A 13,111-nucleotide genomic window follows, 5' to 3' on the forward strand; every position below is an offset into this window, starting at 1 on the left:
CGCCCACGTGTATTCACGGCATTAGGGACTTAATTTTTTTTAATAGGTATTTCAAGAGGGTATATTACTGTTACTTTTTTTAAATTTACGGGCTTGTGAGTAGTGATGGACGCAAAACTGAAATTACGCACCTTTATTTCCAAATAAATTATTGGCGTCTTACATTGTACTAGGGAAATATTTTAAACGTTGCAATAACCGGGACAAATGGGCAAATAAAATGTAGGGGTTTTATCCACAGCAGAACGTTTTATTTTAGCACTATAATGGCTGAAACTGAGATATAATTAATGTACCTCCCAAAGAAAGCCTAATTGATGGCGAAAAAAACAAGATATAGATCAAGTCGTTGTGATGGGTTGTGATTCAGTTATTGGTGAAAGAATTGGGAGGAGCGCTGACAGGTGAACACTGCTCTGGCCCTAAAGGATTAAAAAGCCCTCAGTTTTCAAGTGGTTAAAGAATCAGGTCAGGGTTGTGAAATACAATTAGCTGCATATCTCCCTAAGGGTGGCCATACATGGTACAATTTTTCATTTTTTTTCGATTAGATAATTTAGTTCGATTATTCAGTGAGATCGAATATAAAGATTTTTCCAGCATGTCCGATCTGATTTTTCTCAAATAAACGGGATAATCGTTCAAATTTCTTGAATGAAAAAAAAATATTTTCAACTTTCATTCGATTCGATCATTTAGATCGAATAAACGGGATAATTGAACGTTTTATTGTACCATGTATGGCCACTACTACAAATAATTAACTTTGTATTTGATACTTCAGGCTCATTTAGTGAAACTCCGTAGCAATTCACAGGCAACATACATAATTTCCTGTTTAAGGTAACTCCCTAATCACCTGAACTTGTCATACTGTGCACCTGTTATTAGCCAAGTGGGTGCTCTTTGATCATGTGCGCTAATACTTAAGTATTAACAAAGGATACAGGAGTCATATCCGTTTTCATTAGGAAAGTAAAGGAACACACATTTCTCAAAATTGCTGGGATTTTATTTGCCTCAGGCTTATGAATTGCAACCAAAGACATTGTGCAAAGAAAGCAAAGATTAAGTACACTTTAGGGGAAAAGCTGATTATCCACATTGGTAACAAAGGTCAGTATGAAGAAAAGAAAAACAAAAGGAAAGGGAAAAAGCAAAGCAAAAAATTAAAAAAAAAGGAAAAAAAGGGGCAGGAAAGAAATAAGCATTCCATTATACTATATATAGTCCGCGACAATTAACAAGTATAACCAAACTCCTTTAAAACAAAGAAATTGTAATAGAAAAAAAAATTACTTTAGCTATTTAGTTTATAGGTTTAGAACTTCATGTTCAAACTGGGGACAGGGAGGCATCGGAAAAAGGACTACAGCATATTAACACCTTACGAGCTATTTGAGCCATAGCATGAAAAGCGATATACTGTAGGCCCTTCCAGTAGCAAAAGGGTTAACCAGTACATGAAAGTTGCATATATGAACCACAAAACAAAAACAAAAAAAAATAAAATAAAACAAATACTGAACCACAGCAACATAAAACTGCCTGATGAAAAATAAAATAACCAGTTAATTCTATCAGTTTGTCCCAGTTCATGTTGCTACAAAATATTGTTTTTCAGTTTCAACGTTAGCTGTGCCATTGTGTAGGAAACCAGGCACAGGGAGACCAGGCGTACGTCCACCTACAGAAAATTACTACCGATCCACAGCTGTCCTTTAAAAATGTCGCTTGCTTCCTTTTGCAGGCTCATTTTGGTGACAATGTTACAAAAAGTTTTTTGTTTTTTTTAATTTTTACACGATGAGATCATGTATGTCTGACACAAGTCTACTATTACTTCTAGATGAGTAGTGAAAAAAACCCCATTGTGTAATTTCTCTTTTTTATTACAAAAAAAACCAAAAAAACAAAAAACAAAAATCATTTGATGAATTGAAACTAGAAAATGGTGGACTTTGTCCAGAAAACGGTTTCTTTGTAAATCACTCGTCGTCGCTTCCACTGCCTTCAGATTGATCCTATGAAAAAGAAAAGAAAGGAACCATTAGAAAAACCAAACAAAAAAGGCAAAATTGCAAGGAAATGTGTTCCTGTAATGAGCACATGCAGACATGATTAGCTGTCTGCTCCCTGTCCTCTGTCCTCCGCATAGTCATTACACATATACCTACCTACACGTTTTATAGCCTGCTGTGCAGATTTTGTGTTCTGAGAATTATCTACCCACTGAAACCTAAGGGCACACTTAGGGCTGGTGCACACCAAAACCCGCTAGCAGATCCGCAAAATGCTAGCAGATTTTTAAACGCTTTTTTTTATTTTTATGAGGCGTTTTGCTAGCGTTTTGCGGATTGCTGCTGCGGTTTTCAGTATAGTAGATTTCATATATTGTTACAGTAAAGCTGTTACTGAACAGCTTCTGTAACAAAAACGCCTGCAAAACCGCTCTGAAGTGCCGTTTTTCAGAGCGGTTTGCGTTTTTCCTATACTTAACATTGAGGCAGAAACGCACCCGCAATCCAAAAAATGCCTCACCCAGGCATTTTTCGTTTCTGCAAAACGCCCCCCGCTCTGGTGTGCACCACCCCATTGAGATACATTGACCAAGCAGATCCGCAGCCGCAAGCGGATCTGAAAACGCCCAAAAAGCCGCTCGGTGTGCACCAGCCCTCACAGAGCAGTTATCTGTATGGATTCTTTCCTAGCCCTGCTTCAGCTGACTGAAGTATCAGAGTGCTTCAGATGCCAATGGGTATTGCCAGTTTAGGTGTCACTAGTCTCTATAGGGCAAATCTAGGGGTTCAAATGCAGGTTACATTAGGATAGTGTTAAAGCAAATCTCTAGAATATTTAATAAGGACACTGTCCTATCCCCACAGTTGCCAACAGAATCGTATATAATAATCAGCAGTTTCTCTGCATCCCCGGTCCCTGTGCACTTGCGCTACTGCGCATGTGTAGCATGGACAGCCGTTGGGACAGGACGGCGACGGTCCCAGGCATGTACGTGGGCGCGTGCATGAACGCTGACATGCGGTGGTCACAGAAGCGGGAGGGGTGGGGGGTTGTGAGGGAGACCTAGAATCCATTATATTAATGGGCTTAGGTCTACTAGTTTATAATATAATACCTTTAAAGTGTACCCTTTAGCCTGTCTAATTCCACCTCATCTGTGTCTAATCACAAGTTGGAATTTGATCTCTCCTGTGTCACATGACTGCCATGGCAGATAAGCTAAACTTAAAAACCACAGGCTGTTAACAATATGTCTGCTTCCATGAATCAGGAAGTAGAAAAAGTGCAGATTTATTTTAGGATTTGTATCAGCTGTAACAAATACATGTTTTTATGTTTAAAGGTTATTATGCTGCTGCGTATCTTTTAGAGCAGGAGGACATTCTGCGTTCAGGTGCGCTTTAAAACTCCCAGGATGCAAGAAAATACTAAAAGTAAGTTTGATATTACTTTTTGTGTTATGCTTTTTAGTACTTTCAATTGTTAAGTGCTGAAAAGATACTTTTTTTTTTTTTTTTTTTTCCATAGGTTGAAAAATGATCTCCTGGGAAAAAAAAAATCAGAACAGTTAACTGAATAAAGGCTGTTAGGGTTGATGCACCAAGCTGCGGTAATATTGCTGTGCGCAGAGAGCGCACCGCACTATTACAGTTTCTACCAGCAACAGGTTACCGCATGACTCGCAGTACACTAGTAACGTGAGTGGTTACTGCAGCTAAAGTTGTATAAATGTGCATAAAAATTTACATAATACTGCATCAACTTGGCATTATTTGTATCTCATTAGCAACCCCTAGTGCAGACACAATGAAGTGGACAGACTCAAATTGTACACAGCAGCACAGAAAGATTTGAGAAATGCGATAAAATGTGTGCTATACACATACATCTTGCAGCATCTATGTGTGCATGACAGCTCATTCACTATTAGCACCAGGATATTACCTGTGCAATGATCAGGATGCTGCCAAAAAAGAGTGTCAAAGTATCACCCAGCCCATTTCATCAAGCTGTAATCCTACCCTTCAATCCAACAGTATCCCAAGCCTTAGTTGAAGCCTCCCACAGCAATCATGGGGTCAGGAGCCAATGAATGATTGGCTCCTGACGAGACACAGAAACTCTGCTTTCAGCCTGACAACAGAGCGAGCAGGTGCAGCGACGCAGAAAGCAGCAGGAATGGCGAGAGCGAGTGGACGGTGTGGATTGAAATCTATGCCCTAGCAGGAATAACATCTCCCACACAGGGTGTAGATTAGATTTCAATTATCAATGGCCAGAAGCGGTTAAATTGGTAGTGGAAAAACATGCTGGCTCATTTATTGCAATAAAAAAATGTTAAAGTGACCCTGAGATGGGGCCACAGGAATAAAATATACATACCTGGGGCTTCCTCCAGCCCCCTCCGGCCTGATCGTTCCAACACCGTCTTCTGACCTCCCAAGCACCTGCAATTGGCCCCAGGAAAGTCCTCCATTCTGGGGCCAACTGCGCTGCGCTACCGCTGCCGGGAGTAATCTGAGCTTGCGCAGTAGTATGGCGATGGGAGCGAGACAGGGGAGCGCAGCTGGCCAGACTGTGTATGCACCGACTGATGGATTTTCCGGGGCCAGTAGCGGAGAACGAGCAGTCAGGAGAGGACAGCATGGGAGCGATCAGGCCTGAGGGGGCTGGAGGAAGCTCCAGGTATGTATATTTTATTCCTGTAGTCCCACCTTAAAACATCAATAACCTAAAAAATACTTTCTGCGCCAAAATCTGAGATAATGATGGAAGGTGAAGTTTTATGTACTTTTACCTTTCAAACAAAGGATGTAACATAAGATTTATACATTATGCACAGGTATTTTTACTGCCACAACTTACATTATCATCTTGATCTTCATCACTGTCATAGTCACTGACAACTGGCTTAGCTTTACCACGTCCCGGTCGCTTTTTTCCCTTTCCTTTATTCTTTTCTTCTTTCTTATTTAGCTTAATCTTTACCTTCATGGATTTTGCTATAAAATTGAAAACAAACATTTATACAATTAAAAAACGCCATCTGACAAAGCTAACAGCAAAAAAGACCTACAAAGCTGGCAAAGTTTAAAAAAAGGGAGGGGGGGGGAATTAATCATTAATTCATAATGTACAAACATATTATGCAGTGCTGATAATACAAAGATGTTATGGTACTAAGTTTATAATTCATACTTTTCTTGCTTTCCTAAAACAAAATATGGGCGATTTTCTAGATAAACAAAAGCAGATATGGGAAGACTTATTGGAAAGTGAATTTCTGCCATAAAGAAAGATGAGATTACAGGACTCCTAAAGGATGAGGGGGGGAACTCAATGGTGGATGACCAAGGTAAGGCAGAGTTATTAAATGCTTTCTTTGCTTCTGTCTTCACAAAAGAAACAGCACTGTTGCAAACTACAGAGGCGGAAGAGTCTCAATCTTCTAACTGTAATATTAAATACTTAACGCAGGAAGAAGTGAAGGCAAGACTAAATAAATTAAAAATAGACAAGGCACCTGGCCCGGATGGCATGCATCCTCGGGTCCTAAGGGAATTAAGTTCAGTTATAGCTAAACCCCTTTATCTTATCTTTTGTGACTCTCTTGCAACTGGCAGAGTCCCAGTGGATTGGCGTACAGCCCACGTTTTCCCATTATTTAAGAAGGGCAAAAAATCAGATCCAGGAAATTATAGACCTGTAAGCTTAACATCAGTTGTATGCAAACTATTTGAGGGGTTACTAAGAGATACTATACATGACTTCATAGTAGAAAATAATCTTATTTCTCAGCATCAACATGGGTTTACTAAAGACAGGTCCTGTTTGACTAACATGCTCAGCTTTTATGAGGTAGTGAATGCTAATATGGATATTGGGAATGCTGTAGATGTGATATACTTGGACTTTGCAAAGGCCTTCGACACTGTTCCCCACAGAAGTCTGGTGCAAAAGTTGAGGATGCAAGGACTGGGGAAGAGTCTGTGTGCAGAGACGAACAACAAAATTGATACGTGGGATGGAAGGTCTCACTTATCAAGAAAGGTTAGATAAACTGGGTTTATTTAGTCTAGAGAAAAGACGCCTTAGAGGGGATCTAATTAACATGTATAAATACATCAGAGGGCAATATAATAGCTTGGCGGATGAGCTTTTTGTCCCTAGGCCTTCTCAAAGGACTAGAGGACATGATCTGCGCATGGAGGAAAACCGTTTTAGCCATTTATTTAGGAAAGGGTTCTTTACAGTTAGAGTGATTAAGATGTGGAATGCATTGCCGCAGGAAGTCGTTATGGCAAATTCTATACCTGCATTTAAAGGGGGCTTAGATGCTTTCCTTGCGTTGAAAGACATCCATGGCTACAATTACTAGGTAATGCCTAATGATGTTGATCCAGGGATTTTATCTGATTGCCATCTGGAGTCGGGAAGGAATTTTTCCCTTTAGGGGCTAATTGGACCATGCCTTGTGAGGGTTTTTCGCCTTCCTCTGGATCAACAGGGATATGTGAGGGAGCAGGCTGGAGTTGTACTTTATGCTGGTTGAACTCGATGGACGTATGTCTTTTTTCAACCAAAATAACTATGTAACTATAAAAAAAAAAAAGTATTGTTTTAATTGAAATTGTATCGCCAGTTTTATGATCGCCTACACACAAAAATCATACTTCATTCCCCACCTATGCAGGTCAGAATCACTTTACTGCACTGCAAGAAAACACTCATAATGTGAGGATAATCCAAAAAAAGCGTTTTCTAACCCAGGATGTGCTGACTGTAGTTCTACAGAGGCATATTACTACACCCAAAGCCCCAATTAATAAGGAAATTTAGTTAGGAACAGGAAAGCTGCCAAGTTTAAAGTTTTATACTGCAAAGGGGTTTTTCCCCCTTTTTAATTAAAAATGCTACCAGTCAGGCTGCTAAAGTAATTCTCTGCCTGATAAACGAGTATGCAGAGCAGGTGTCCTGTCTCCACTGGCTGCATGCTTCACACAGGTGTGTACCTTTTTCAGGTTAAAAGAAACCAGTAATCCCCAGATTCTTTAAAGACCCCATCCCTCATGCGTTCCATCCACACACACCTCCTCCCCCCCTGCAGGTGCAGTAGGCGGCATTTGTAAGTAAGCAAGCATGAACAGCACTGCGCCCACACATTGCATATTTACAATTGCCGACTATTAGAAATATATATTCCTTTTCTCCGTATCTTTGCCTTCAATTTTCCAGGTCAGGAAATGTTGCTGGAGGTTTGTAGGTAGAAACACATGCAGTCTTTTATAACACACTTTTCAAATGCACTTTGTGTGTAACTGCACTTTCACAGCAAGGGGCACAAGGGGCACAAGTGTTAAAAAAAAGTTCACTGGCACATCAATGGTTAAATACAGGTAGCACCGGTTGCCTTTTACTGTCAGGCTTAATGTAAACATAACCATTCAGCAAGAGCTGGAATACCCTCTGTGACCCTGAGATAACAGCACATGAATTATAGCATAGAGAGACTGCAGAGAACTTGCAGCTCATTACATGAGAAAGGTTAGTGTACATTTATAGCTTCAGCTAAGACAAAGATGACAGCAATACAGAGAGCAGGTGCAGCCTGCATCATACATGTGTGGAAAACACAAAATGTACAACTGAAGCAAAAACAGCCATTCTAGAAGAGGACAAAAGGCGGGCCTGTAAAGGCCCATACACACGTCGGATTTCCGTGAACGACGGGTCGTTTGAACGTCCCGTCGTTCGCCAGCTAAATCGGGCGTGTGTACAGACTGTCGTTCGCTTGATAAGAGTCAGTTTCGCTCAAACTCACTCTTATCAAGCGAACGACAGTCTGTACACACGCCCGATTTAGCGGGCGAACGACTGAACGACGGGACGTTCAAACGACCCGTCGTTCACGGAAATCCGACGTGTGTATGGGCCTTAAGAGGACAGGAGGGTAATGTATGAATGCTGGATCTTACTAGATGAATGAGCAGTGACTGAGGATGAGGTCATGACCGGGACTGGTAAGACAAGGTTGTAGAATGCTAGAGAGCAGTGAAGAGTGTATGTGTGATCCAAGAGAGCTGCTGAGGTTTCTCTTCAAAACTGTATTGAGGTGGCAAACATGAGCTACCATCATCTCTGCCATAAGAGAACAGAAATGTGCCTTAAAATAGAAGGTGTTTTGACTTGTCATCAAACAGCAGCCAACAAAACAGACTCGATACTACTTTCCATCCATCCTATATAATAAAACCATAATGTCCCTGCGTTCGTCCCTGTGTCGGTGCTTTTTTTGCACTGCGCATGTGCAGGGACAGATGCAGAGACACTGCGGAGAGTCGGAGGAGGACGGAGAGGGGGGGCGCGTGTGCGGCGGTATTAGTGACAGACCTAGCCCGTTTTTAAACAGGCTAATTCATTAGTAGTAAATAAAAGCCAAAGAAAGTTACAGAGAGTGAGCAAGGATTGGAAAAGACATGTTGGGTTGAAAGGGAATAGAAGGGTGCATAGAACAGGGGATAAAAAGGGGCGCAGAAGTGAGGGCGAAATTTGTGTGTGGGGCACATTTCAAGCCTTAAAACCTTTGAGTGAACCGTGAAGATGCAGTTCTTCAGACAAGTATAGAATGTTACTGACCCTCTTCAGCCACACATCCACATCACATCTGCACAAGAGGTCTGAAGACTTGCTGCCTCATCTGCTAAATTCTTTGTTTCCTTACTTTTTGTATCCACTCCAATCTCCTCTAGACTGCAAGCTCACAAGGGTAGGGTCCTCTAACAGTCAAGGTTTCTCATCTCAGCAAAATGACTTCTCTCAAACGAATATGTACACCTACTGCTAGATGTCAACCATTATCTATTAATGCAGTTTTAGTTCTTGAGTAAGCAAAGGCTACAACTGCATTGTGCATCTCCTATGTGTGTCTTTGTTGTACCTGCTATTGACTGTACTTTACTCTTTACAACACCACGGGAGATGACACCACTATATAAAAAGTGTACAATAATAACTTGATAAATTTATGGGTGGACTGCTATCTATGGGTATCTATAGGTAAATGTACACTTTCCCTTTACGCATTTCAGTGGAGCTATGCAAAATTTCAATAGTGCACTTTTGATTTCCTATTTGCGCCTTGCGCTTAGGTGATTGCTGTAACACTAAGACACGAGATTGCAATCTGCTATACCTCAGCTTACTAAATTTGGCTCAGAAAGCTCTAAAACCACAGTTTTAACAACAGCTGAGCAGGTAGCAATTTTAGGGTACACAATTTGGGTGAAGGATTTCAGTGTTGGTGCAGTGGGTTGGCTATGTGACGCTAGTATATGTGGTACTTTGGTTGTTTCTCCGCATTGGCAGGCTTTAAATATGCCTTCTAAAGGCTAATCCAGACAACTACACTTCAACTAGAAATGAAAATGGAGGCTGCAGAATGTGAATCAGAACTTTTTCAAAGGGCAAAAGATAAAACGATTTCCTGCCATCGTCATACTAAGGGGGACTGAAACACTTTAAATGATTCATATATTCTATTTAAGAAGTCGCACAGGAGGCAATCTTTCCTGCGTAATGTCACAGTCCCTGCCATCTTTGGGTCACTGAAAACTGTGCTGGCAATCCTTCCTGTCACTGCAGCTGAAACCAGAAACCATTTAACTTAACTCCTGGACTTTATGTGCTGATCAACCAAAATTAAATTCTACTTACTTTCTCGTTCACATTATTAAGAAGTCATAGGTTAAATATTATTCTCTTATAGACTATCACTTTTAATGGGACACAGACAGGCTGAGTGCTCATCCATGTTAAAAAAGAAAAAAAAATCTTATTAGTTCTTCTCAGTCAAGCATGTAGCAAAGTCTGTGAGCGATCCTTTTAGTAGCTGCTCCTGTGCAGTTCCCTCTGGTTACGGAATATCTACCTCCCTCACAAGCTCTGATCCCTACAGAATTCTGAATGGGAAAAGGAAGATACAGATGCGTACCTGGTAAGATAATGTAATTAATAGGAAAACCGCAAGCGTTTTAGTCTTGCGGTTTTCCGTGTGTTTTCGCCTAAAAACCCATGTCAATGCTTACCGGCATTGACATGGTTCAAGTCGCATAGCGCAAACCGCGAGCGAATCGGTGTTAAAATCTGCATACAAACACGAATGAATCCGCAACCGCATGCGGATTCATTTACATGTTTTTTCGCAACTGAATTGTGACGCAATAGTGGAAATGAGCCCTGAGTGGTAAGTCTGCTTTTTTTTTTTTTTTTTTTTAAATCCAATTAGATCTATGTCCAATCACAGGTATGTGTAGTATGTGTATGCATCCACTGCTACCCCTTAATAACTTGGTCCTTAGTCATAGCATATGACTAAGGACCAAGTTTAGGCCCGAAACATGTCAGCTTCTGTATGTCCTGTTGCTGTTTTGGGATAAGTCCCTAATAAATTCTTGGAGACATTGAAGCGGACCCACACTCTTCTTTCATCTGCTTACTGGCCTAGGCTGCCCAGGTCCAGCTCTGTCTACTGCTGGAGTGTAGCGGTGTATTCCTTGTGTTACCCCTTAATAACACTGTCCTTGTCACGGATTAGGGACTCACACCGTTCTGTAAATATGTGGAATCTACAATCTCTGATTTTCTGGAGGTGTTATGTGCATCTGCTGGCTACATGTGATTTCGAGTTGAGGTCCCTCTAAATTTTGCTCTGTATGCTTCTCCCCAATCTCTCGAGCTCCACACGTTATTTATTGGCCTAAATGAGTGGACTAAAATTTGTATGCACGGATGGTGGCTCTATCCTTGTCCCAGGCATGCATTTTGAGCAATACTGCTTTAGAAAACCAATTTGACATCAAAATAACTACACTAAAGTAAACTCTGCTTAGAAATGATAATCTGAAACAAGACAAAAAAGTGAACACATAGAAGTCCAGATTAACAAGGTCATGTGCAGACTAAGCTAACTGCTTTAAATAAGGTGAGATGGCACAGCAAAGGAAGTTGAAAATGTTCAATTATTTTAGGGGAACCTGAAGGGAGATGGTATGGAAGCTGACATACTTCTTTCCTTTTAAACAACTTCTTTCCTTTTAAACAATATCAGTTTCCCAGTAGCCCTGCTGATCTTTCTGGCTTCAGTAGTATGCATGGTTGTTCAAGTGCTATGGCTAAAAGTATTAGCGGCAGAGGATTGGCAGGAGAGCCAGGCGATCTACATTATTTAAAAGGAAATAAATATGACGACCGCCATATTCCTCCCACTTTAGTTTCCGTTTGAAGGATAACTGACCTGAAAGGGATATGGAGACTGCTATATTTAGTTTCTTTTAAACAATACTAGTTGCTCGGCATTCTGCTGATCTTTTAATGCATCAATAGAGTTGTAATCACACACCTGAAACAAGCATGTGGCAGATCGGAAGATGGCTTTAAAAAATGGTTTGCTTTAAATCTTAAACAGAATTTTATTTGATGGCTTACACTCAGATTCTGATTCATCCTCATCTTCCTCCTCGTCATCTTCATTGCTGTCTTCATCACTTTCATCTTCTTTTGCAATCTTTTGTCTTGCACTTTTGAAGACTGATTGTAGAACAATGGAATCCTCATATATCTGATAAAAGTATAGAAGGTCAATGTTTTCAGGGTATAGAATGCATGTAAGCAGAAAATCAGAGCATCCCCAGCCAAAACAGAAATAATCTCTATCATGACACTCTGCGTCATAGCTGAGGCTACCAGTATGGCCCATGTACATGGAAGAGAAAGCAAAATTCAACAAGAGGAGACGCAGCACAGAAGTATATGGCCTCTTTGGGCAAGTGACAGTAGTTCAGCTGACTAACTGTTCACAGTTCTAGTTAAGCTCTTTTGACTAAGCTACTGGAAAACAAGGGAGGTTGCACCCTGCCCCATCACAGATTCCTGTGTTAGTAGCAGCTGCTCTATAAACTTCAAACAAACCACTAATTGCCACCATAAATTTGTGTGGGAAATAATACGATAAGCTCCTGCACGTGGTGTTGCTCTAAAACTGGCTTTATGTCCACTGTGACAATCTCTTATTACAGGCAGATTAAATGTATTTAATAGAGGTTAGTTAAAGCGGTATTGTCACCATAAGAATCAAATTTCAACAGCAACTGGTCTGAGTGTATTAAGTGATAAAGATGCTAATCCTGCATTCAAAACTTTTTCTGCTGTTAAGGTTTGGAGTTATCACATACTTTAGGAGCACTGGCCCTAGTGCCAAACAGTGCCAAAAAGTTCAATGCTGGGAGTTCTTTTGAATGCTGGGAGTTCTTTTTATCTATAATATATTCCTCCTCTTCCATTTATTTCCCTGCCTAGCTGATCACTTGTGTTTACATGCAAGGCTGAGGTGACTCAGTGATTGGATGTGTAAAAAAAAAAAAAAAAAGAAGACTCTGGGAGGAGGGCAGCTAATGAATACACAATGAGCAAGAGAAGGGAGGGGGGAAAACAAGAGTCAGGAAGGATATGATGTCAGCATTAGCTTGGCAAAATGGCAACTGCCTGCAATAGGATTTTCTGCTTTTCCTTTATAAAATTCACAGGAATCACTGCGTGGATAGCACAATACATCTGTTATGTAAGTAGAATTAGTATTTATCTACTTATATATGTGTTTTTTATTACTAGGTTAGCATGGGTGTCACTTGTTCTTTAACAGTACTGTGTGATGTGCCGTCAACCATGTCTTGCATAATTAACTAGCTAAGTTCTGTACCCAGCTTAACTCTTTACCAGCTAATAATGTGTAACAACTAGTGTTGAAAACTTCAACTTCAACACTCTTCTATGGCCCAGTGTTTGTCAACATTATTACAGTTTGTACCCCTTTATGAAAGGTGGTATAGCCAAGTACCCATATAACATCTCAAGCAACCCATGATATTCAGAATGCTGCTGTACCCCACCTTATCTGCTGCTGGTGAGGTTACTAGTCTGCCAGTCGATTAGACTATTCAGTTTTGCATTCCTCTAGAGGGTGGCGTTTTGCTTCAGGACTTTGATCAGCAGGTATTCCTCTGCAGTTAATTACCTGGAACACTTCTCTACACCC

General features: G+C 40.6%; 1 protein-coding gene across 6 annotated transcripts in view; it reads right to left on the minus strand.

The window, feature by feature from the left end:
- Positions 1-990: 990 nt before the first annotated feature.
- The window catches only part of SMARCA2 (SWI/SNF related, matrix associated, actin dependent regulator of chromatin, subfamily a, member 2), a 283,693-nt gene continuing 271,572 nt past the window's right edge, over positions 991-13,111 (minus strand). For all 6 annotated transcript variants that reach the window (XM_068235810.1, XM_068235819.1, XM_068235838.1 and 3 more), the window contains 3 exons: positions 11,506-11,638; positions 4,888-5,024; positions 991-2,024 (listed from right to left, as the gene is read on the minus strand). In XM_068235810.1, coding sequence (XP_068091911.1) covers positions 1,989-2,024; positions 4,888-5,024; positions 11,506-11,638 — 306 coding nt within the window. In that variant the 3' untranslated portion in view covers positions 991-1,988. The remainder of the gene's footprint in view (positions 2,025-4,887; positions 5,025-11,505; positions 11,639-13,111) is intronic.

The sequence above is a fragment of the Hyperolius riggenbachi genome, chromosome 1 (genome assembly GCF_040937935.1).
Source record: "Hyperolius riggenbachi isolate aHypRig1 chromosome 1, aHypRig1.pri, whole genome shotgun sequence".
Lineage (NCBI taxonomy): Eukaryota > Metazoa > Chordata > Amphibia > Anura > Hyperoliidae > Hyperolius > Hyperolius riggenbachi.